The 22,158-nt window shown below is 39.9% G+C and overlaps 1 protein-coding gene across 2 annotated transcripts in view; it reads left to right on the top strand.

Annotated features, from left to right (window-relative positions):
- LOC139631960 (LHFPL tetraspan subfamily member 6 protein) overlaps window positions 1-13,104 on the top strand; it is a 43,876-nt gene extending 30,772 nt beyond the window's left edge. For both annotated transcript variants that reach the window (XM_071496651.1, XM_071496652.1), the window contains 2 exons: window positions 7,849-7,947; window positions 12,303-13,104. In XM_071496651.1, the coding sequence (XP_071352752.1) occupies window positions 7,849-7,947; window positions 12,303-12,421 (218 nt within the window). In that variant the 3' untranslated portion in view covers window positions 12,422-13,104. The remainder of the gene's footprint in view (window positions 1-7,848; window positions 7,948-12,302) is intronic.
- The last annotated feature ends 9,054 nt before the right edge of the window (window positions 13,105-22,158 follow it).

Below are 22,158 nucleotides of genomic sequence, written 5' to 3'. Positions count from 1 at the left end.
CAGCATCCAGCATGTTGTGTTGCATCATGTTTTGCAGTTTGCTTGTACCTGCTCGTACCTGCAACCCCTGCAACTTTTAGCATTCACTTTTGATTGACCAGTAACAGTTAACAGTACTGCTTACTCTACCTGAAAGCACCTGGATTTAAGAAACATTCCATCAGATAGTTAGTTCCAGGAAGCTCTCTCCAAATTATGCGCATAACAACTGCAATAAAAACAGAATGAATGACAACAGCTACTTTACATTCTCCTGTAGTGGAAATGAGCAGCAGTCAGACCTATATTATATAGCAAGAGAAAAGACTATTATTATCTGGTTTCTTTCCAATTAAAGTTGTGGCATTAACATCAAGATACAGCTCGAAACCATTTCCCAACCTAAACCTCACTGAGAAGAGGCACCATCATGTGATTCAGGTAAGTTTTCCCGCAAAGGGTTTTCATCAGCATAAGCCAGTTCTTGAATAGAGAGCTGTGCCTCAGTGAAGATGATCCAGGGTGGGAAGAAGAAAGAGGAGAGGGAGTGGCCAGCCGCTGCTGACATATATCTCATGTCCTGCACGACCATTCATTTCTTCTTCTGGGCCTTCTCTGCAACCTTGGTTGTCTTTTTTGGAAACTTCCTTGGTCTCGACAGCCTTGACGTTACTGACTGCCGCTGTCTGCCTCATGTCACGTTGAGGAACTTAGGGTGGTTCTCAAGCTTCTTGCTGGAACAATGGTCGATCTTCTTGATGAGCTCTTTGAACTTGGAGGCAATGTGTGCAATATCAGCAAAGCAAAAACCTACAGCAAAACATCTTAATTTCAGATCAAGATGTAAAGACCTTGACGGACCTCTACTTAATGGTGTTGATGGATGTTTAAGGAACTGTGGTTCACTTTATAAAACAAATTAGTCCCAAAGGGAACTCATAGCAAAAAGCCAATACATGACAAAATAATAAGTAGAGGTAAATTAAAAAATTGTCAACGCTTGTAGGTTTGAAGGCTGGCATGCAAAAATAACCATGCAGACCTCACATGATCCCCAGAGAACAATGTCTCTTATTAAGTCATTAGAAGGGTGATGGGATAAAGGAGTGTTTGCAAATGTTTGATGTATTTTTGGGCCGGCAGTGGCAAGCACCGGAGGGCAAAGGGAGAAATTCATCATGGAGTGTTTGGTCACACTCTGAATAAAGTCCAATCTGATGTAGAGCTTGTTTGTCACAGAGCTCTGATCTTATTGGTCTGGTCAACAGTTTCCTGTGTTTGATATTCACGTTGTTGTAAGCCATCAAAACTCACAGAAACTGAATCAATGCAAGACTGTAAGACTGGAAGATCTTCTGTGCAGCCACCCGTCACACAGGAGAGGGGAGGAAACATATTGTTCAACCAGAAAAACATCTTCACCATGAACACACCTCTTGTCTAACTGGATGATTGAGGTAAGTGAAACAACAACTGTAGTGTTTCACACAGGAATATTAATCAAATTGGAGACTGGTGTAGCTTTCTAAACAAGTACAACAGCAATGAGGAGACTGTTGGCTAAGTAACGCTTGAATGCCAGCCATGGCAGCAGCGAGTATTTGTATGCTTCACTGTGCACATCACATATCAGCCTTATACTTCACAAATCCCTCCTTTCTTTGCATCTCCCTCATCCTCCATCTCTCACTGCTCCAGAATCGAAACGTTTCAACTGAATCTCCAGATCCTTCTCTCACTCTCATATAAAAAAATAAAAAAAAACACCAGCTTCGCCAATGAAAACGCTCACACAGGAGTAAGCCCTCTGAAAACGACTGTGTCGATCTGACTTGAATGACAAGAGAATCAAAACGCCATACGAAAAGCAGGCATGCAAGGTGTACATGTTGATGTGTGCCTTGGGTTTCAAGTGAAGGGAAAAAAACATGCCTCAGCATGCAGGGATGGGTCTGTTGACAGTGTAGTCACACGGGCTGTTGAGGCTGAAGGTACACTGGGAACCTGTCATTGGCTGTGCTTGAAGCTCAGAAAATTAAACGGCTGCACATTAACATGTTAAGAAAATCATCTTAATTAGACTGAAGGCGAATCTGTTTATCAATCCGATAAACTAGCCTGAGCGTATAAGATATGACGTTTTGTTTAACGGAGGACAATTGTGCACAGATTTTAACAGCGAGGCGACACTGCATGAAGTGTTTTTATCTTTACCATTCATCTATTATCAAATCTTAAAAATCTTGTCTTTTCTCAAGAATTAAAGCGAGATAAAACAAGATAATTGCCCCTTTTTTGCTGATTGTTTCATACATTTTCTGGAGTAATGAAGCATTTTATTGATCCCGATGCTGGCTTATTCTTAAAAAAAACAAAAAACAAAACAAAAAAAAAACATAGTGTATGCTATACTTGACCCCTTTGGTGTTTTTTTTTTTCATCTCTTTAAAGACAGGATTTTAAAACAGAAGACGATATTATTATTGGCTCTGCACAGGCCAGCTTCACCAGGTGTGGTTGCTCTTACATTTCCTTCCCTCTTTCAGATGATCCTCCAAGCCCAAAAGGGAATGTCTTACATTAAGCCGGCCCATTCAGGCACATCCCCACTCCAATTCCCTAGCCACTAAAATTCTCTCCAGCTTAGCAGCAGCCTTTTCTCCTTGTCCTCTTTGGCCTTTTGAATGATAACCTTGAATAGTATTGTCTGGGGGCATGAGGGAGGGTAAAGAAATTCCTTGGTTCTTGACAGAGAGCAGGAAGGCTTGACAAAAGGCATCAGCACTCCCTAAATCAGAGAATGTGGAGGATATGAAAAGGGGGCAGTTTTTCTTTCAGGTAAAAAGCGTTGACAGAAAAGGATGGGGAACAATAGCGCTGCTCTGATGGAATAAAGCACTTCTCTGTGTGCGTCCTTAAAGCACTGAAAATGTGATTTCAAAAGTGAGCTCAGCTACGATGATGAAATCTGAGGCAAGGATATGCAGAAGGAGATCACTATATTAGAGCAGATTTTATGGATTGGACGCTGACATGTTGGACTGATTGTATTTGATTAAGCCCATTTAACTGAACTCTTTCCCAGTTCATAGAATACCCTTTCAGAGAAGCCATTAGGCCTGAGATAGTCATTGTGATAACGACCACATGGAGATCAATTGAAACTCGATCTGTGAATAAGTTGTCTGGCCTCTTATATTCTGCACTGCTCGCTCTCTCCGACCCTTTCCCCTTCCTCCTCACCTCCTCCGCCAGAGAAGACGATTAGGCATCGGCTTGCTGCCATGGCAACTGAAACAAGACTCCACAATGTGATAAGGTTTTACAAACAGTGGTAGCTGGCAAAAAGCAGTAAGGTAAACAAACAAACCTCCCAGGCCTTTGCGGATAGAGCAGCACTTGAACCTCTCCTGATCTGCCAGAGCGATGGGGGCATCTTTAAGTTTGACCTGAGGGACCCGACTGATGCCGCTGAAGGGAAACTTGTTATTTTGATTCTTAATAACCTCTGTTAGAGGCACACAGAGTGACTGTGGATGTGGTGGTGACTCCAGATTTCACACAGATTTTACGATCTTTTCCACCCATCTGTCCTACCATGTCATGCAGTCGCTTGCGTAGCTGCTGTAACAGCCTTCTGGTGACTTCCACCAACTACCCTCATGGCAGCTTGGTGGAGTCCTACAACGATTTCATCATGGGACGGCCACCTGCTCACATCAAAATGAGTCGCTTGTTGAAGATGATCATGTTGCCTGTAAGAGAAATAGACCTTTTTGTGGTTTGGGGAAAGAAATGAAAAGACCTCATCAGAACTGAAGCGACTCAATTCACAGAAGATTTTTTTAAGAGTTTGAATTTAAGGAACACACTGGCTGCACGGCGTGTGTGTGGCGGCTGCGGAACATTTTGGTTTTCATTACGGCGCCCATGTCAACTTGTCTCACACCTCACAGCTTTGTCTCGGGATTTGCCAAAGCAAACAACCAGTTGATGGTCAAATTTACACCATAGACTGCATATAAAAATGGACGTAGACTCCGGGTCTGAAAAGTGAAGCCAATGCAGAAGTGCCTTAAACTTGCAATATATCTATTGACCATCAGGGGGCGACCCCACTGGTTGCAAAAACTGGTTGCAAATATATTGAAGTCTATGGGAAAATGACCCTACTTCTCATTTGATTTATTACCTCAGTAAATGGTTTCCTAACGTGTTTACGGTCTCAAGCTCTAGTTTCAAGTCTTCTTCAATACAACATGATGTTCATTTTTTAAGTTGTGGTCCCGTTTAGAGGAAAATAGACAATAAAGCAGGATATGCATTAAGGCGTGGCTACTGTGTGATTGACAGACTGCACCACACACAGCGACCTGCCTGACAATCAGGATAGAGTACAGAGCAGGTGAGATCAACCCCCACTCTTCCTCAGCTCAACCTTCTCGTCCAAATATGGTTTCTTCTAATTTCAAAAAACCAAGATGGTGACGGCCAAATTACAAACTCAAAATTACAAACACAAACCACTTGGTGTGAACACAATGACCTACAGCAAGTCAGCAACGCAGCCACTTAGCACACCCAATGCAGGCAATGTGTTCCCGGCATTAGTCTAAATGCATCACCTTGTTTTAATCCAGTAAAATGGTATTTATTATTTATTGAACATTCTATTATGCTGTAATTCATATTTTCCATAGAAAACAACATTGAAGAGTTAAATCTATTAAATTCCTTTTGTAGTGTTCTTATTAACTTTAGTGAACCCATTTTCCCCAGGGAATAATTCCGTTTTAACTTATCCAATGAAGCATGTGGTTTATTGCTTGTGATTGGAGCGTGTGCACTAGCTCAGCTGTTCTCAAGCCAGCGGCCAGGACTTCCAATTTAGGTCAAGAAATTTGGAGGAATTCACAAGATGATTTTTTTAGAAAAAACAGATAACACAGAACGACTTCATATGCAGGCTGAGAGAGGAGGTCACGAGAAGGCCTTGCTTCAGTTTAAGACGGTCACAGTTCAAAAAGTTGAAGCACTGCTGTAGCTGACAACCACATGCTAAACGGCACAAATCCCCAGCTGTGTGTTTGTGCAGATCGGGGAGCATCGGTGTCAGGAAAACAAGAAGGACAGGAAGTATCTGTCTTCAGCAGCACGCGTGGAGAATCAGAGCCTGAGGTAGTTTCCTCTCACAAGTCCACACTTATTTCAAGCAGCTCGGCTCATGAACGTTATGTGAAAAAAAAGGGTTTTTCATTCTTGGTAATCTTTCTCCCACATCCCAGTCACCAGCTTCCCTACCTCTACTTCTCAATAACCCACATAGTGAGTGTGGAGGATGGGATTTGATGGAATTAACTATCCTGGGAAAAAATAAATAAATCAAATAAATAAAAGCAAAAGAGAAATGTTGGACCACATACTGTATGATACAGAACTGAATTACACCTCGGTTTTGTGTTGATATTTTTGTTCACCTGCTCCCACAGCGATTTGTTTTCACAGTATCCGCTTTAATGGTAACGTGTGAGTGCTCAGACTGATTTCACCCACTGCTGCAGTGTTGCAGGCTCAGTGAGTTTATCCCCAAAACCAACAGAAAACACTGACAGTTCACCCAGAAACCTTTTAATTTTTTTTTCGTTGTTGGTTACACAATGGAACTGAGCTCTTGTCTTTCTCGTGGCAATAACTTCCCTCCTCCCTGCACTCTAGAGCAATTTTCAGCGCTCATGTCATCATCATCATCATCATCTGACCTGATGTGGAAACTATGCACTGAAATCTTTCTTTGCTCATTCTTCTCTCTGAGGTGCCTGCCACAAAGCAGCAGCAGTTTACGGTTTTTGGCCATTTTAACAAACGTGTTAATCAAAGCGTGATCGAGAATCCCCATAAACCTTGATTTTTCTCTAATGCAAATTGTACAGTTTGCTAGATAGAATAACAATGTCTTTGTGAAACAAAACCACATTTTGCCTATATTTTTTTTTTTTTTTGTTCCCTTCTGCTGCAAGGAAATTCAATTTGATTACATGCTGCTGTATCTCGCTGCATTACACAACACTTGAAAGAGAATTTCTGATTTTGTTAAATATTAATCATGAATACATTATCATGCTGGCATGCTTTACAGTCTTTACTGTTACAAATCTGAATCAAAACACATTTAATAACATTATATAGCAGAATATTTTTAATGACTGTGTGCATGCTCACTTGCTTCTGAACGCGTTTTTGTACCTTGTAGAATAGTGGGTTTTATGTTCATCAGGGGTCCACAGTGGCTGCTTGTACAGGGATTCACATCAAATTCTCCTATGTTTCTTTTGCTGCACTGCCTCGCTGAAGGTAGTAATTTTAGGTTTGAAGCAGAAACTCGTCTGAAGTTCTCTTAAGGGTCTGAAGAAGAAACGGCTGAGTTGTTATGTATGAAAATCCCTGGATCCCCTCTGATCCTGAGCTGTAATGACACAGACTTGGTCAGAGCCTTTTTATATCCCTTCATTCTCATCAACATGCCAGAGTTTCACTGAATTGATTTTCTAGCACAGGTGCCATAATCAGCCAGTCTATTTTCCTCCCAGAACCAAGCCGATGACATTCACCGTCCTTTTCGCCTGCGACTGGGGAAAACACACACACGCACACATCTTTTTCACTTCTCCTGTTCCACCTTAGATGTTAGCCAGTTTGTCTAGCCTATCTGCATTAGCATGTGGATTAATTCCTGCTTGTTATCTGGCCTAGATGTAATAAGGCGGTCCTGGATGGCAGGGGTAATCAGGTTGGAAGGCAGAGCTTTCTTGCCTTCTCTTCCTCTGCTGCCATCCTCACATCCCAAAACTGATAGCAGGGCAGACATATTGGAGGGGATTAAGCTAATGTGATGGCAGAGCCACCTACCAGGGGCCCCCACAGGGTAATTTCAAGAGACAGGCCTTGGCATCCAGGGAATAACTTGTCAAGACCTGGCTACAGGCAAATATTGAGGATATTAATCCTTAATGTAATGGCCTTGACTAGATTTTACTCTTGTCTCTGTGTGCAGCTTTAAGCACAGTCATAAGTCTCTTTAATCACTGACATAAAGCAGTCCCTCAAGGATTTTCCAGAGTTTTACAGTAATTATTGCGTACCAAAAAATGCTGGGTTTTTTTTTTTTTCGCTGTTGCTCTCTGTGAGAAATTGCCAAGCTATTTGCATATGTTCGTTGTTCATTTGCTGTGGTTTTATGAGCTGCTGGCAGAGGAGTGCTTTGTTTTGTTGCAGTTAAAAAAAAAGTGTTAAAGTCAAAATCCGTGTCATTTTACAAAGGGCTGTGAGAGTTGTTCAGAGGTAAAACTGCAGGAACAGGTCAGAGCCGCCTGCCCGCCAGTATCTGCTGCAAATGGTTGATAAGGTGAAAAAAAAAATCACTCAAGTAAGGTCACACACATCACTCTATTGGAGAGCAGCAGCTTATTGTCTTTTTTTTTTTTTTTTCTTTTTAGGTCATTTTAATTAAAACATAAATGAAAGAATGAGGGGAAAGCCACACAAAAGTTTGGAATGATTTCACCTTGCTGGATATCTGGATGCAAAAAAGAAAAAAAAAAAAACAAAAACACTGCTTTGGATTTTTCTTCCTCATTAATGAAAAGATTTTTAAATTATGAAAACCCACAGAGGCGAGGTCTCAAGAAACAATGCAGACCTTCCTCAAAGAGCTGAGTGAACACCTTCATAATGAGAGTTTGTCCTTGCTGCAGTTTCCCCCTCAGAGACGGTGTCTTGTCAGCCGTCAGCCATGTTTGGTGATATTTTTTGAACCCCCCCCAGTGATTCCTACCCCAAGTCTGACTCTCCTTCTCTTCTCCTTCTTCTCAGGTCTGCTCATAGGGTCGGGCTGCGCACTCTATCCACTGGGATGGGACAGTGAGGAAGTGCAACAGACCTGCAACAACAGCTCAGACCAGTTTAAACTAGGTAAGATGTCTATCAGGAAGATCCATCACATGCACCTACAGCCTGTGCCTAAATTACACACAGACGCTCCAACCTTGACTGTGTAAATTTGTCTCGTGTTTGCTGAATGTTCTGCTCTCAGAACAGATAAATCTGTGAAAAAGTTGGAAACTGAGAACAGACTTTATTATTTGGCCTTTGACATTCAGCTTTTTTTAGGCACCAAGCAGACACAAGTCTCTGGTACTGTTATATACCATAGAGACATTATCCGTTGGTATTTAAAATGTGTAATAAAAAGTCAACAGAACCTCCAGTTGCTGTCAATTTCTGAAGTATTTTATATCTATAAATATGTGCTGAGAATAAGTAGGAGCTCAATTTGTGCTCTGTATTCTGCTGGCATTATCAGGGCTATCTCATAGACAGTAATATGCTACTGTATCAGACACCAGGTGGATGGAGAAGCTATTCATACTGCAGCTTCTCTTTTATTTGTTACCAATCAAATACTGTTTGATTGGTAACAAATCACATAAATTGATTTTTTTTACTTAATGTAAAAGATTTTTTTGGAAGCTCAAATTAATATTATTAACAAATATTAGAGCAGCATGTGAAGAAATCCATTTGGTGTTATTGGAATATTTTAATTTAATGTCACCGGTGGAATTTTGATAACCTCAATAATCAGGTGACAACGGGTACACTTTGCTCACTCTTTTAATTTACATCAATGTCCAACCGTGCTAAAGGTTCTGCCACATGCTATTGTTTTTGACAAGGACTTATGTTTTTTCTACTTTCTTCCTCCCACGTTAAGATGCGCAGGGCTTTGATGTGCTCATTGAACTGAATCACTATAATATCTAATAACTCCTGAGTGAAAAGCTGTGTCTTGTCACAAAACAACTTGTTAAGTCCTGCAAGAGTCCCATTTAGGATGTGATTTTCATTACACCTCATAATTACACAAGGAAAGGTTTTGACCTGACAGTGGCACCAGAGCATTCCTAGTTAATGAATATTCATATCATATTTCATGACAATCTAATCAGTACCTGTTGAGATATATTATTCTGGACACATGGATGGATCTCGATCTCTGAAATACCAACACCTCCATCCTCAGAAACCATCACCAACAAGGCAAAAATAACAACTGTCAACCAAGCCCAAGTGTACATCTATGTATTATTTTGAAGTTTGGAAATGCAAGTTAATGATCCCATATTGTATAAAGTCAGATTTGCATGTCTTTTTTGATTATAAAGCAGGCCTAGGTTCTACATTAATACTGTGAAAGTATTAAAGTGCTCAGTCCACAGAGAAATGCACACAGCCTGTATTCAGAAACTGAGGCTTAAAACAAGTCATCAGGACTTTCGAAACTTTGTGATGTCACAAACAAAGCTGTCATCATCCCACCTGGACCCACCATCCAACCTTGCAGGATTTGGTTTCTCTTTGTGTTAACCTGAAATCTGCTATATTTTTGTTTAATCACTGAGAAAACAGTCAGCCAATCAGAGGAGAGGCTCAGAGTCTCTCTTCTGATTGGCTGACTGTTTTCTGACCTGTTGTTAAAAGAGCTGCAGAGAGAAGCCTGAGAGAGGAGATGTAAAACTATATTGAGATGGTTTTGGAACTTAAAACCACAAATATATCCTCTAGTGGATATCAAAACTTCAAAGAAAACACAGAAAATGTGTAAAATATAGGAACCTTTAATATACGTGAAACAGCCATATGCTATAAAGGTTAAGAACTTTGTAACTCTACTGACATCAAAGAACAACAAAAGCTTTCAAAATGCAGCCAACACCAAAACACTTGCAGTCATGGAAGTAATGGATTCATAATACAGCTGATGCTATGTTAGCAAAGAGATGTGTGTATTTTAACAGCATCTAAATCTAAACCATCTCCATATAATGCAAACATACAGGAATCTGACTGATGTAATATCTTAAATACTGACATTTCAGACCAAGCCATCAGAAGTAATTGTGTTGAATGTCAAGTTTTCATCTTGTGAATTTCTCAGAACAGGCTCTTAATACATTGTTAACAAGTGCGTTTGCATCAGTGTGCTGTTCAGTGCTGCTGGCATGTTATGTTTGCTGACAAGGCTGTGATGTTCTCTCAAGAGAACAGTGGGTTTCACACAAATCATGCACTCACCATGACAAGGACTTTGAATCCCTCCTTCATAGACTCATTCATTAATCAGGAAGAAAAGAGTCAGTCCTTTAGTAATTCAAAGATAACCTTGAATGCAGCTGCAGGAGACATTAGGCTTTTCAAACTGAATATTTCCTCATCATGTTAATGGGTAAACTGCAGCCATGTTATAAAATGAGGGAAAGATCATTTTCATTAAATTTGACTCCAGAACAGAGACATACTATGCTGCATAAAATTAGTATTTTCAGTTTTGGCTGTTGAATCAGGTTTTCTTGCTGAGAAGACAGCTTGTTGTTTGTTGATTGTTGGCTGATTTGGTAATGAGATGCCTCCTCATCTTCCCACCCAGCTCATAATTAGATAACTATATTCAGTCAGATATTCTCCCAAAATGCAATGTGATGTTTAAAATGAGAAGTCTTGATGGTCATCAACAACATTTTCCAAAATTTAGAATCAGATGTAGGTCTTATCCTTGTTTAATAATGCACATAATCTCCTTTGAGGATTATAGAAGATGCATCTGAAGGGGCCACTTAATGTTTTAATTTGTGTTGGCTTTCAGCTCTTGGCTCAGTGTCTTTTTTTGCCACTGGTGGGCTTTCCAACAGTCTGCATTGTGAGAGTGCATTTGCCACATACCAGACTGTCTGTTGGCAAGTGAAGTCAAACTATGTTCAGTGCATTTGTTTCAACAACGCTGACTCTTTTTCTCAAGAGGAAGGGAAATGTAGTGGCTTGGGCAAAAATGTTAAGCAGTTCACAACATTTTCTGCTCTTAACACAAACATGTTAACCCTAAGACAAGAACAGTGTTGTATGATGCTGGACACACAAATAGATTATGAATGCAAATGTATTTTAAATGAATCACAACTGATCACAACAGTTATATTACCAGCATGCTGTCAACTTCATAGTCTTTACTACACTCATGCTCACTAATCCACAGTAAGCATTCAACTATAAACCCCTTTTCCACGGGTCGCAAAACCTGCTAAGATCCACTTTTGTCGGCAGTGGAAAAGGGAATAATCTGCATTCACACCTGGGTCAAATGAGTAGATGCAAGTCTATTATCAGCTCTGGCTCTGATCGGCGCTGATGTAAACACAACACACAGGTGAACCCACTAATTTTCACCCCCACAGACACCGTAGACAAACCTCTCACCTGCTCAGCACGGTGCTGTTAAACCAGGAACACTGGGGCTACAGCACACTCGAGGATGAAGCAGAGAGCTGCAGCCCCGAAATAAGTTTTAAAAACACACAATCACCAATTGAAGTGTCTCACACGGAGACAGATTCATTTTACCAGTTTCCACGGCAGCTAGCAGCTCACTCTATCTCCACTGCTTCTGTGTGTGTGTGTGCTCTGTAACTGCACGTGATGACATCACTCCTTGCAGTTGTGTCCTCAGTCTGAACAGAAATGCAAACTCGACTGGCGGTGAAAAAGGGTCAATTGGCTTTTATTAGCGGGTTTGCTGCGTATAAAAAAAAAAAAAAACTGCTTATAGTACCCACTAATTTTAGTGGAAAAGGGGTAAGATACTGCAAATATGTATTAACACTGAATAGTTGTGTAGCATTGTGTTATGACCAGAAACATTGTTCCTAGTAAGTTAAACAGATTTTTTAATTCTGCAAAGACACCCTTAAAAACTTGGAACCTTCTCATGACTACAAACACCTTGATCATCATTCATTCAGTGACAGTCTTGATTTGTACACAGGACAACAAAAGTATAGATATAATATTTTGAAACCGTGAGCACAAACAAGATAAGAACAATGTAGCTGCAATGTAAAATATAAACTAAACAGCAAAAGAGTATAGAGTATTAAAAGTAAATATTAACATAGCAGGGCTTGAATGCATTCAATTTTATATCCCTCTGCAGTCTATTTAATCTCAATAGAGTACACTGTTGTAAAATTCAAGTTTTTTCCCTTTATTGTGGAAGTGGATCTATGAATGTAGAGTAAACAGAGTGTGCCTCTTCTGATGCTCAATATTCCAGTTTAGACAAAACAAATCAGTTGTTCCTTGGCCAACGGCTTATCTGCCCTGATTTCACTGAAATCCTTTCATGGGTTTTTGGAGTTATCCTGCTGACAGACGGACAGACAGATAAACTAAAGGGTGAAAAATCATCATCCTGAATCCTCTGCTCTCCTCCGCAGGTTCCTGCCAGATCGGCTGGGCGTATTACTGCACAGGGGCCGGGGCAGCAGCTGCCATGCTGCTCTGCACCTGGCTGTCCTGTTTCGCAGGGAAGAAGCAGAAGCAGTACCCGTACTGAAGAGAGCATCAGAGAGACGGGGGACAGGCAGAGACCTCCGGCGGTACGACTAAAGGGAGAGGACTCTGTGGACTCACAGCGGTACAGCACACCAGGCACCAAAGACACCAAGTCATTCTGGTGCTCTGCACATCATGGGACTCTACTCATCTGACAACTGCAGGGACTGTTTCATAATGCACACACACATGGCTTTGAAAACTGGTTCGTCTCTTAAAGGCTGTTCTTAAATGAAAAATATATGGACCAATCTTATTTGTAAAATTGTTACATAACTATTTCTTTAACAAAAAGAGTATTCTCTTTTTTTTTTTTATTCATCTTCTTCTCCTTTGGTCATTGATGTTAATGTAATAGTGTGCCCTGTGATTAAGAGAAAAGTAATATTGCTTCATTGTTCCGTGAAGTGTTTCTGTCTCCTCTTCATATCTCATCCTTGCCTTAAACACAAACTGAAATGCAATAATCCCTATAACGTAAAGCAATCCAACACTGGCTGCCTGCTTCCTCAACTCAGCCTTCTCAGATTCCAAAAATCTAAGCATAGTTTATTTAACACATTCATAAGATGTATGTTGTGTATGATAATGTATTTTATCATATTAGCACATGTTTTGTATTCACTGTTCAAATTGTTCCTTGTCCTTATTTTTGTTTTGTAAATAAATGTTTATTGAAATTAATAGCTGTCAAGTGTTATTTCAGTCACAGAACACACCCCATGGGTAAACTGAACAAACCTGCACTCGCATTCCTAAAAAGCTTTTCCCATGACCTCTTGATCTCCGTGGTGTTCACTACATGTGGTGCAGTCCTTTCTTTCCCCCCACAATCGATAAAGAGGATAAGGATAGGCAGTGCTGTGAATTTAACTTTTCCCTCTTATTGATGAGGTAAATCCCGTGACTTCTAGTCAGATTATTTGCCTTTTGATCAGGTTACCCAGCGTCAAAGCTTCAGAGTCTTCCAGACAATGCCCGAGATGCAATCACACCCTGGGACACCGACTAGCTGTGCATCCATCAGCTTAATGTCAAGGAGTATCTCATAGTTCCTCACACCTGCCTTCATAGTGTGAATAACAATAACAGTAACCTTTTCATAGCAATTATCACAGCTGTATGTGTGTCGTCAGAGGCGTGAGCGGCACCCAGCTTCTCAGTTACTATTTTTAGCCGTTTTTTCCCTCTCTGTTTTTCCTCCTTTTGATTAACAAACAACACTTCAGAGATTCAACCAAGCCCAAGTGTACAAAGTCAGCTCATTTACAATGCAGCTGTTCTCGATGTATTTGGCCCTCATTAGCATGCCTATTTTCCTACAATGCTCGGCATCCCCCAGATAACGGCAACCCCCACTCCTCTCCATACTCACTTGAGAAATCTCTCTCAGTGCTTGCTCTGTTTAATGTGTTGGAATGGCTCCTCTGCATTCTGCTCTCGCTCTCTGATCCGCTGAGCTGATTGATATCACCAGTGATTGTTACAGTGTCAACCAGATGCCTCATCAGCAGACGCTGACACATTGGGGTCAAGTTGGAGCATTCCCTCCTTTTATATCAGTCCCCATACCTCAAACTGACAGAGTGCACCATGAAATCTGAAGTCCTGTTACTCGTGGGCGGCCAGTTGTCTTAAAACATGCAAAATGTGTGGTGCCGGGAAGTATGGCTGCTCTCATCAGCTGCTGAGTAAAGGGAAATCACTACTATTGGAAATTATGTGAATTTAGAACGGCCAGAAGGACTGTTTGCTGTGACCACACTTAAGTCTAATTTTTTAAAATGCTGTGAGGACCAGAAACTGATTTATACTCACCTCTGTTGTACTGGGGTAGAGGCAGGACTCTCTGACAGATATATCAATACCTGGGAAGATAAAGCCAAAACTGTCAGTGTGATCAGATAGCGATAAAGAAATGTGCTTTTTGCAATTTGGATGAACTGACCCTTTAGGAACACCTTTCGAAATTTCAATGGTTGGGCGTTTGACACAAAACCATTTCGGGTGGAGTATTACTTCATTTGGTCGAGCTAAGAAACAGCCAAAACTATACCAGTCAATATATATATATATATATATATATATATATATATATATATATATATATATATATATATATATATATATATATATATATATATATATATATATATATATATATATATATATATATATATTAATATATATTAGAAAATGACAAGGATTGACTTTTCTTTTTCATTTATGAACATAAATAAACCATTTAGGATTTGGGAAGACCAGCAGATGTATAATTTGATCTTGGAAGGTCAGCTAAAGTTGGGCTAACACATGGCTTCACAAGAGTGCATGGGCTGAATCCAAACAGTAATCAACAAAATATATATTTTTCTTTCTTTCATTGTTCATTTTCTTTAACCATGAAGGAAAATCCACAAGAGGAAGAAAACATGAGGGGAAATCAACAAAAACAATAAAACCACTGAGTGAATGCTGCTGACGTTCTAGGATGGCATCGGTTGACAACACCCAAATTGTGCACTGAATTTTTTAATATAGTTGGAGCAGGGATTATTTAAGGGAGAAAGAATCCAATCACCTTTGGAAAGTTCAGCCTTGGCAGCCAGTTTGAGACTTCTACAGCAATTAATTCTTTCTAATTAATTTTTTTTCCCGACACTACTCTAGTGAGATAATTACTGCCCTTAAGACCAACTCTTAAAAAGGGTTTTGTGCTACTATAACACCAATCTCCATAAAGATATTGCATAATTGATATTGCTGCGGGACAGGATGATAGGGAGCCATATCAAACCTGTAGAGCAAAATAAGAATCTGTCACCCTGGTAACCCATAGAAATAATCAGTAGCGGTTATTTTGTTGTGTAATACATGTGAAAGCACTGGCAGTGGAGTAGATAATGCTAGAATGAAAAAACTTCAAGTACTAAGGTATCAGCAGAAAAATAAGTAAGACACAGACATTTCACATTAACTAAAATACAAACAGTGTAGCCTTACTGATTAAAAAATAAAATCCCATCCACATTTTTTGTTCTTTATGTCCCACTGCGCTTAAAGGAACTGCCAATTAACCATATATGTCTATACTTTAGGAAGTCTGACCATTGCCAGGTCTTCACAGACAGAGAAATAAAGGGAATTCATGATAACAAACACCAGACAATCTGCATCAGCAGAGAGGATCAGAGACCGCTGCTCAAAAGCTCCCACACAGGAATAGACAGATTACAGCTAAAGGCTCAGTGGTTCACCTGCAGGGATACAGAGAGGCTGCGGTTAGCTGAGTTTTTGAAGTTAGCAGTTTGTTTGAACTCAGGAAATGTAATCCCCATACTGGGAGGGCATATTTGAATAAGGAAAAATGTCATAATCCCCTCAGTATTGATAGTGTCACTGTTTACCTTTTGAAGCCCATTCACACCAGCACAGATGTTTCCAGTCCTGGCTGAACACACCTCTACTCAGGTTTGAGAGTGGGTGGAGCTATCTTGGGAATTACACCTGATTCAGAAGCTTTTTCACTGCAGACATTGTAGGAAAAGCACAGGTGATACCAACAACATTCAAGTATCCCAGTAAGTATGAGAGCAATACCAGAACCCTGAAACCAAATGGAATTCAGACAGACTTCAGAAAATTATTTTATTATTTACATGTGCTTTTCCTACTGTAGCATGGCAAAATGGCTTCTGTGAAAAAAGGGGCTATGACAAAGGTGTAATGTGTCTTGTGCAACATGGAGAAAATATGAGAGATGTTGATCAATCATGATCTGCATGTGCTCACACAGTCCTAATCAGTCCAAATCATTCAAATTGCATCTGTGGGTTTAACATGGGTGTGTAAAATGTGATTCACAAACATCAGATAAAGACAGAAAAACTGGAGGGTGTAGCTCAAGTTTATATGTCATCTGCATGCAATAAACCTGCGGGCTACTGTAAATGTCTGGACCACTGCATTAATAACAGATGTCAGTTTTGCAGGCTAGAAAATGGATAAACATTAAAATCCCAAATGGCCTCCTCCTTCCCTCTCTCCTCCTCCTCCTCACCACTTTATTCAATCACCTCCTTCAGGTTATTTCCTGCTAATATAAGAGTAGCACTGAGGGATGACAGGAAAGTAGCAGAAGTTTAAAAAAAAAGCTTTGGTTTCCTCCCACAGATGTCTTCCTTGTGTGCAGTTAGCAACAACAACTGTAGGATGCAAGCCTTTCAAGCTACTCAAGCAGCAGGATTATTTCCAAGCCTGGGTGAGACCTGGCTACAGTAACTTTATAGTTTCTAAAGACCAAAAGTACTGCCTCACAAATTTCTAGAGAACTGAAATCATACCTCTGGGCACAGACTCAAAAAGAAAAAAAAAAACCATTGTGAGCTTCTCAAAGGTTGTGCAGATGGCAGTTTCCATTCAATGCTGACTGGGGTTCTTGAATGCAGTTCTTTTGCATGGTCAAACTTCACAGCCCTCTCTTTACTTGGGGAACATAAACCCCTGTAGAGATTGAGTATACCAGACAACCAACAGAGTGCAAATATTTGAAGACCCCATGGAAGACCCACTGCAATGAGAGATATATGCTAGGAAGATGCAAGAGCAGCTCCTATCTAAAAACTGTCACAACACTGAGGTACTGTTCAGTGTAATAAACTCTGCAATCAACCCTCTGCATTAGAGAAACCTCCCACGAGAAGCATACTGATTCTTTTATCCTTCACCAAAAGCTTGTGAGCACTAGACTCCCAGTCTGCTGCTGTTTTAATGTTGTTTTAAGTGGTTTTCTATCATGTTTTTTTGTTGTTGTTTTTTTTCAATAAATTAGTACATCACCTGTCCCCAAAATGTTGTCTCAGCTGAGCTCTTCTAGGAGGTCTTTGATAAAGTTAATCCCAACATCTTATCAGTCATAAACAGCTCTGTGGCCACTGGTATTTACCCAGTTTCAAGCGATCTGTAGCTCAGCTCCTATTTAAGAATCCAGCATCGATCCTTTAATCCTCACTAACTGTAGGTTTAACTTTAAACCGCTGCTTCTGTTGAGGTAGTTTGAGCCAAATGAGAAACCTTGTAAACTAAGACAGATGAAGATTGTTTTATTACTTTGAGTCAAAAATGTATTCGTAAGGGTTTTAAGTTGCAATATGTTTCATAACAACACTGAATCAAATATGCGATGTTAAAAAGATTGCTCATAGTGATTCACTCACAGATAATGATCACTAGCTCTGCTAAATCCACTGTGTCCTAACTGCCCAGCCTGGTGAGTGAAAATAAGTTAAAAATCAAGCAGCTAAAGAGCTTGATATTTTTCTGAAGAGTGAGTGAAGTCTAAAACACCCTTGCAAAAATTCCTCATGGTAAAATACCAACTCCTTTGTGGTTCTGCTACCTCAAGTTTTTGAGGTAACTTCCTCTGGCACTTTTTGTGTTCCTTTGGCATTTTCCTATGATATTTCTATGGTACTAAAGAGACTTGTGTGGTATTCTGGGACATCTACCACAAGATTTTACCACAGGTTCTGCTATAATTTACCATGTTTGCACATGTCTCTGAGCACTGGAATAGTTGCCTACCCCAAGATGGACACAGTAAGTATAGGAATTGTGGTACATAGGGTTACCTGCATATGATATTTTATCACATGGAATTTTTTAGAGGGAGGAACTAAAAGAATTGTGTGTGGCCAGAAATGTGACCACAACGGGATAATGCATATTACATCTTCATGAAGTCAGCTTGATTTTGTGCTCTTCTGCCGTCTAGTGGCCAAATTTGATGAATGCAGCTTTAAGATGCCTCCTTGTGAAAACATTAAATAAATAAATAAATAATAATAATGAAAATAATAAATGTTTTGGTTTTTTTTTATCCTCACCTAAATCAGAAAATCATTAATTGTTTCATATAATCTTGTTAAGTGTTGTAACCCTCTATCACAAACTGAAGTCCTGTCTTTAGATGTTGATTTCTGTGTACACTGAGGATTTGTTCAAATCATGTTTATTCTTCAAATCACATATCTATTATGTAAGCTTTTAAAGAAGCAGTCCATATTAAATTTCCCTCATCATGCCTCAAATAATCAGAGGCCTTCATTTTTGAAGAGCAGTCCAGTATCCAGCCACAAACAAGTCCAGACTTTGATGCATTCCAGGAGGGATTGAAGCTGCTTGACATTATTGGGTAACTGATAATCATATTGTGAGGCCTTTTTGTTTTTCATCTTTCTGTAGGTCTTATATTTGCTGCTAAGGCTATAGAAACTCTCACCCGGTAACATCCATGTCATTGTTGTCTTTAAAAGAAAGAAGTAAAGCCAGGCTGATCCATCCCCAAAGCCTATGAAGGATAAACCGATAAACAGCGTTGAAGACAATGAAGCGAAAAATAGAGGCAAGGTGACAGTATCCAAGATCATTATCCCAAGATCAACATATGCTCTGATGATAAAACCTTTATTTATGATGCTCAAAGGGACCTTAAAGTTCAGATTAACTTTTGGATCGTCCAACAAAGTGATCTTCACTGTCCACAAAGCAGCTTCTCTGACACAACACAACAGATTGATTGTTTCTTTGATGTCCAACTTTAACAGCCTGCTAATCAGGACCGAGTGCTGTTTCGTTTCAGTTCATTCATTCGTTCTATTTGAATCACTGAACAATGGAGAAATGTGGGCAGTGATTCAGAAGTTTGGAAGCAGGTTACAACTTTAATGTTTCCTCTAATAGCTTGTTTATTATATCAGTAGCAAAACGCTGAACTCAAAGTCTAATTTCTCACAGAGTATATTCATTTGAAGATTTAACACTGAAGTCCTAATTTTACTAAAATGTGTCGCCTGAATAATGATATATTGTTACAGTATATTCCAGCAGGATCCCATAGACCTACATATTATGTAAGTATTCACCCTCTCAGAGAGTGTATTTCCAACCATTCCCATGAAGCACCATTTGATGGCTTTTAATGTTAAGTTCAGATGATGTGTGGTATTTCACTGATAACATCAAACATAAAAATGTAAGTGAAGCTTAAAAATTAGCAGATCTTATGACATGGGCAACTTTCTCTGAAAACATCCGGACATCACAGAAGGTCATTCATGGAGGGTTTTGCTGCCTTTTTGGGTACTTGCCCCAGTTTTCTGCTCCCGAACTTCTCATTTGAGACTTAGCAAGCTGCCATGTGAATAAGGCATAGACCTACTTTTGTATTCTCTTTCAAGAACATGACTGGAGTTCAGATTGTATTATATAGAAGCGGTGATATCATTAAAACTGGAGTAAATTCAAACACATATCAATAAATAAGGCTCAGAAATTTCCCATGATGCCATCTGTATGTCAGCCAGATCCACATATGAGCCTGTCCCTGGATTGAGAAACCTTGACACTAGAGGCTCTTATTGTCATTCAGTTTGAATTTTTATTGCCCCCCAGCTGCTGCATGTCGGTCATATGTCATTTTTAAAGCAGCACAAACCAGAAAAGATGCATCACAGCATGTAGCTGATGCCACGTTATGATTCTGCATTTAAATGCCCTCTCAGCAGCACAATCACCTACAGCAATCTGCGTTCTGATATCAACACGATCTTCTCCTCATTCCTATCACTTCACAATTTATTTTACATTTGTTTGGTTAAAGCTCTCTCTCTCTCTCTCTCTCACACACACACACACACATACTTGCACAGCTCTGTCCTTTGGTGTCTGTCTTTAATAATCTGTGTTTAATGATTAGCTAGTTGGCCATGTGAAAATTCCTCTGTTATCAACTGAGCAGAGTGGGCCAGAACTAACAGCCCGACACTGTTGTACTGTAGCCATAAACTCTGTCTTGTACAACTTCACAGGAGGGCTGAGCTGCTGTTTGGGCTTAAAAAATGTGATCTATCGCATTGTGATAGGATGTAAGAAACAGAACATGCCTCCGCCCCCAGTTTACTGATGTATACTGGAATAGGTGAGGTCTAGTTGTATGCAGCTCTTTGTGGGTCTTCTTATTAACAAAACGTGTATTCTTAAAACTTTAAAAGTACAATTTTGTGTCTTTGTACAAATGACTTTGCCTCATGAAAATCGACAGCTGTAGGTTGTAGTTGGCCCACTTTTGGATTTATCTCTAGATTAGTATTAAAGAGCTTGTTGCTGTCTTGTCTCATGGAAAAGTTCACCCACACTGTATGAAAATACAGTCGACATCCATTTGTCAGTAGAAGCTCAGCTGAGGTTTGATGCGGGGCTTCTTCTCAAACTAAATTAACCAAGATGTCTTTTTTACAGTTCCAAGAAAAGGAAAAAATATCCATATTTCCCCAAACAGCTTGTGCAGCATAATCCAGGAGCTGTGTACAAACTGTTGCACCATGCCCAATATTTACCTCATTATTGCCTTTATTTTCCTCCTGTGGAAGTACTATACTTGCTGATAGGTGCAACCAGAACACTGCCAGGGAGCAAAAAACAGGAGGTAATGAGGCAAATAGTAGACATTTGGACCCACTATGCAGTAATTTGACCACGAAGCACTTAGTTGATGTTGCACAAGATGTTAGGAGAATTCTGCTGAACATTAAAGGAGCATACCGGAGTGCTTTCAAGTTTCATCTCCTTAACTACAAATCACATTCAATTTGCATTTTGCTGACTGTTAACAGATGCATGTTTTACATTTTTGGCTGGACCGCAGCAGGGCCAGCCCTATAATCATGAATGTCCCTGACTGACTGACTGACTGACTGACTATATTTCCAGCACTGGTCAGCCGAGTGCTATGTCACTGAGTTGGAGTTTCTGGTGCAAACAGGTCCTAGTAGGTGGTGTTTTGCACATTGTTGCTAGATTTAGAGATTTTTTTTCTAACAAACTCTGTATAAACCCAATATATGGCTGGACCGTGTTGCCAACCGGGAGCTTAAGGCTACACCTCTTGTTACAGGCAAGCTACGGAGCCACTCTGGTTTCCTGGCTGCTGGGCACTGAGGGGACGCAGAGGAGCGCTTCCAATACACACTGAGCCTTGCCTTGAGTTTGTTTTAACACATAATGCAATAACTTTAAAGCAAACAGGGGCAACTGAAATACAGCTAGGACCAATTCTATATATCAAACCAATGGACTTAGAAATAAAGACATGCTTCTAATAAAAACCTGTTCTGTTCTGGAGTTGGAAGTAAATAAAGACTAAACTATGGTGGATCCCAGAGGGAAGGTGTGTGAGAGACAAATTAGGAAAGATAGTCCGTCTCGGAAGCCTTCGAGTCCAACCTGTTTTATGATTTGTTTACCTTTGTAAGACGAAATTGGTTTTTTGGGGGGTTGTATTTAATTGTGTATTGTTTCATATTACTATTATTTTGAAGGCTTGAGGTTGCAAACGAAATAATGTCAGAGTGCTTTGGCGTGACTCACTGACAAGCAGCAAGCATGGACGTTGCTTTGAGCCAGTTAATAGACTTTAATGTGAATATTTACAAGAAAGACACAAAGACTTAGTCTCTCCTTTTGCAAAGTGCATCCAACAAGGTATTTGTTTTCTTTTGCTTTATTTTACTTTAGTGAAATGTCATCCCACATGCTGTGCATGTTAATGTTTATGTTGAGCTAATATGCTTATCCCATGGCCAGTTTTCCAAATATATCAGTAGCAAGAAACCCACTTGCGACTGAATTACATAGGGAATTACACAGCCTCTGGCCCTTTGCTGGTGTCATCCGCTCTCT

Source organism: Trachinotus anak, unplaced genomic scaffold (assembly GCF_046630095.1).
Source record: "Trachinotus anak isolate AG129_WGS33_773 ecotype Australia unplaced genomic scaffold, CSIRO_AGI_Tana_v1 ptg000014l, whole genome shotgun sequence".
Taxonomy (NCBI): domain Eukaryota; kingdom Metazoa; phylum Chordata; class Actinopteri; order Carangiformes; family Carangidae; genus Trachinotus; species Trachinotus anak.
Note: the sequence above shows the minus strand (reverse complement) of the source record. Positions and strands in the feature narration are given on the sequence as shown.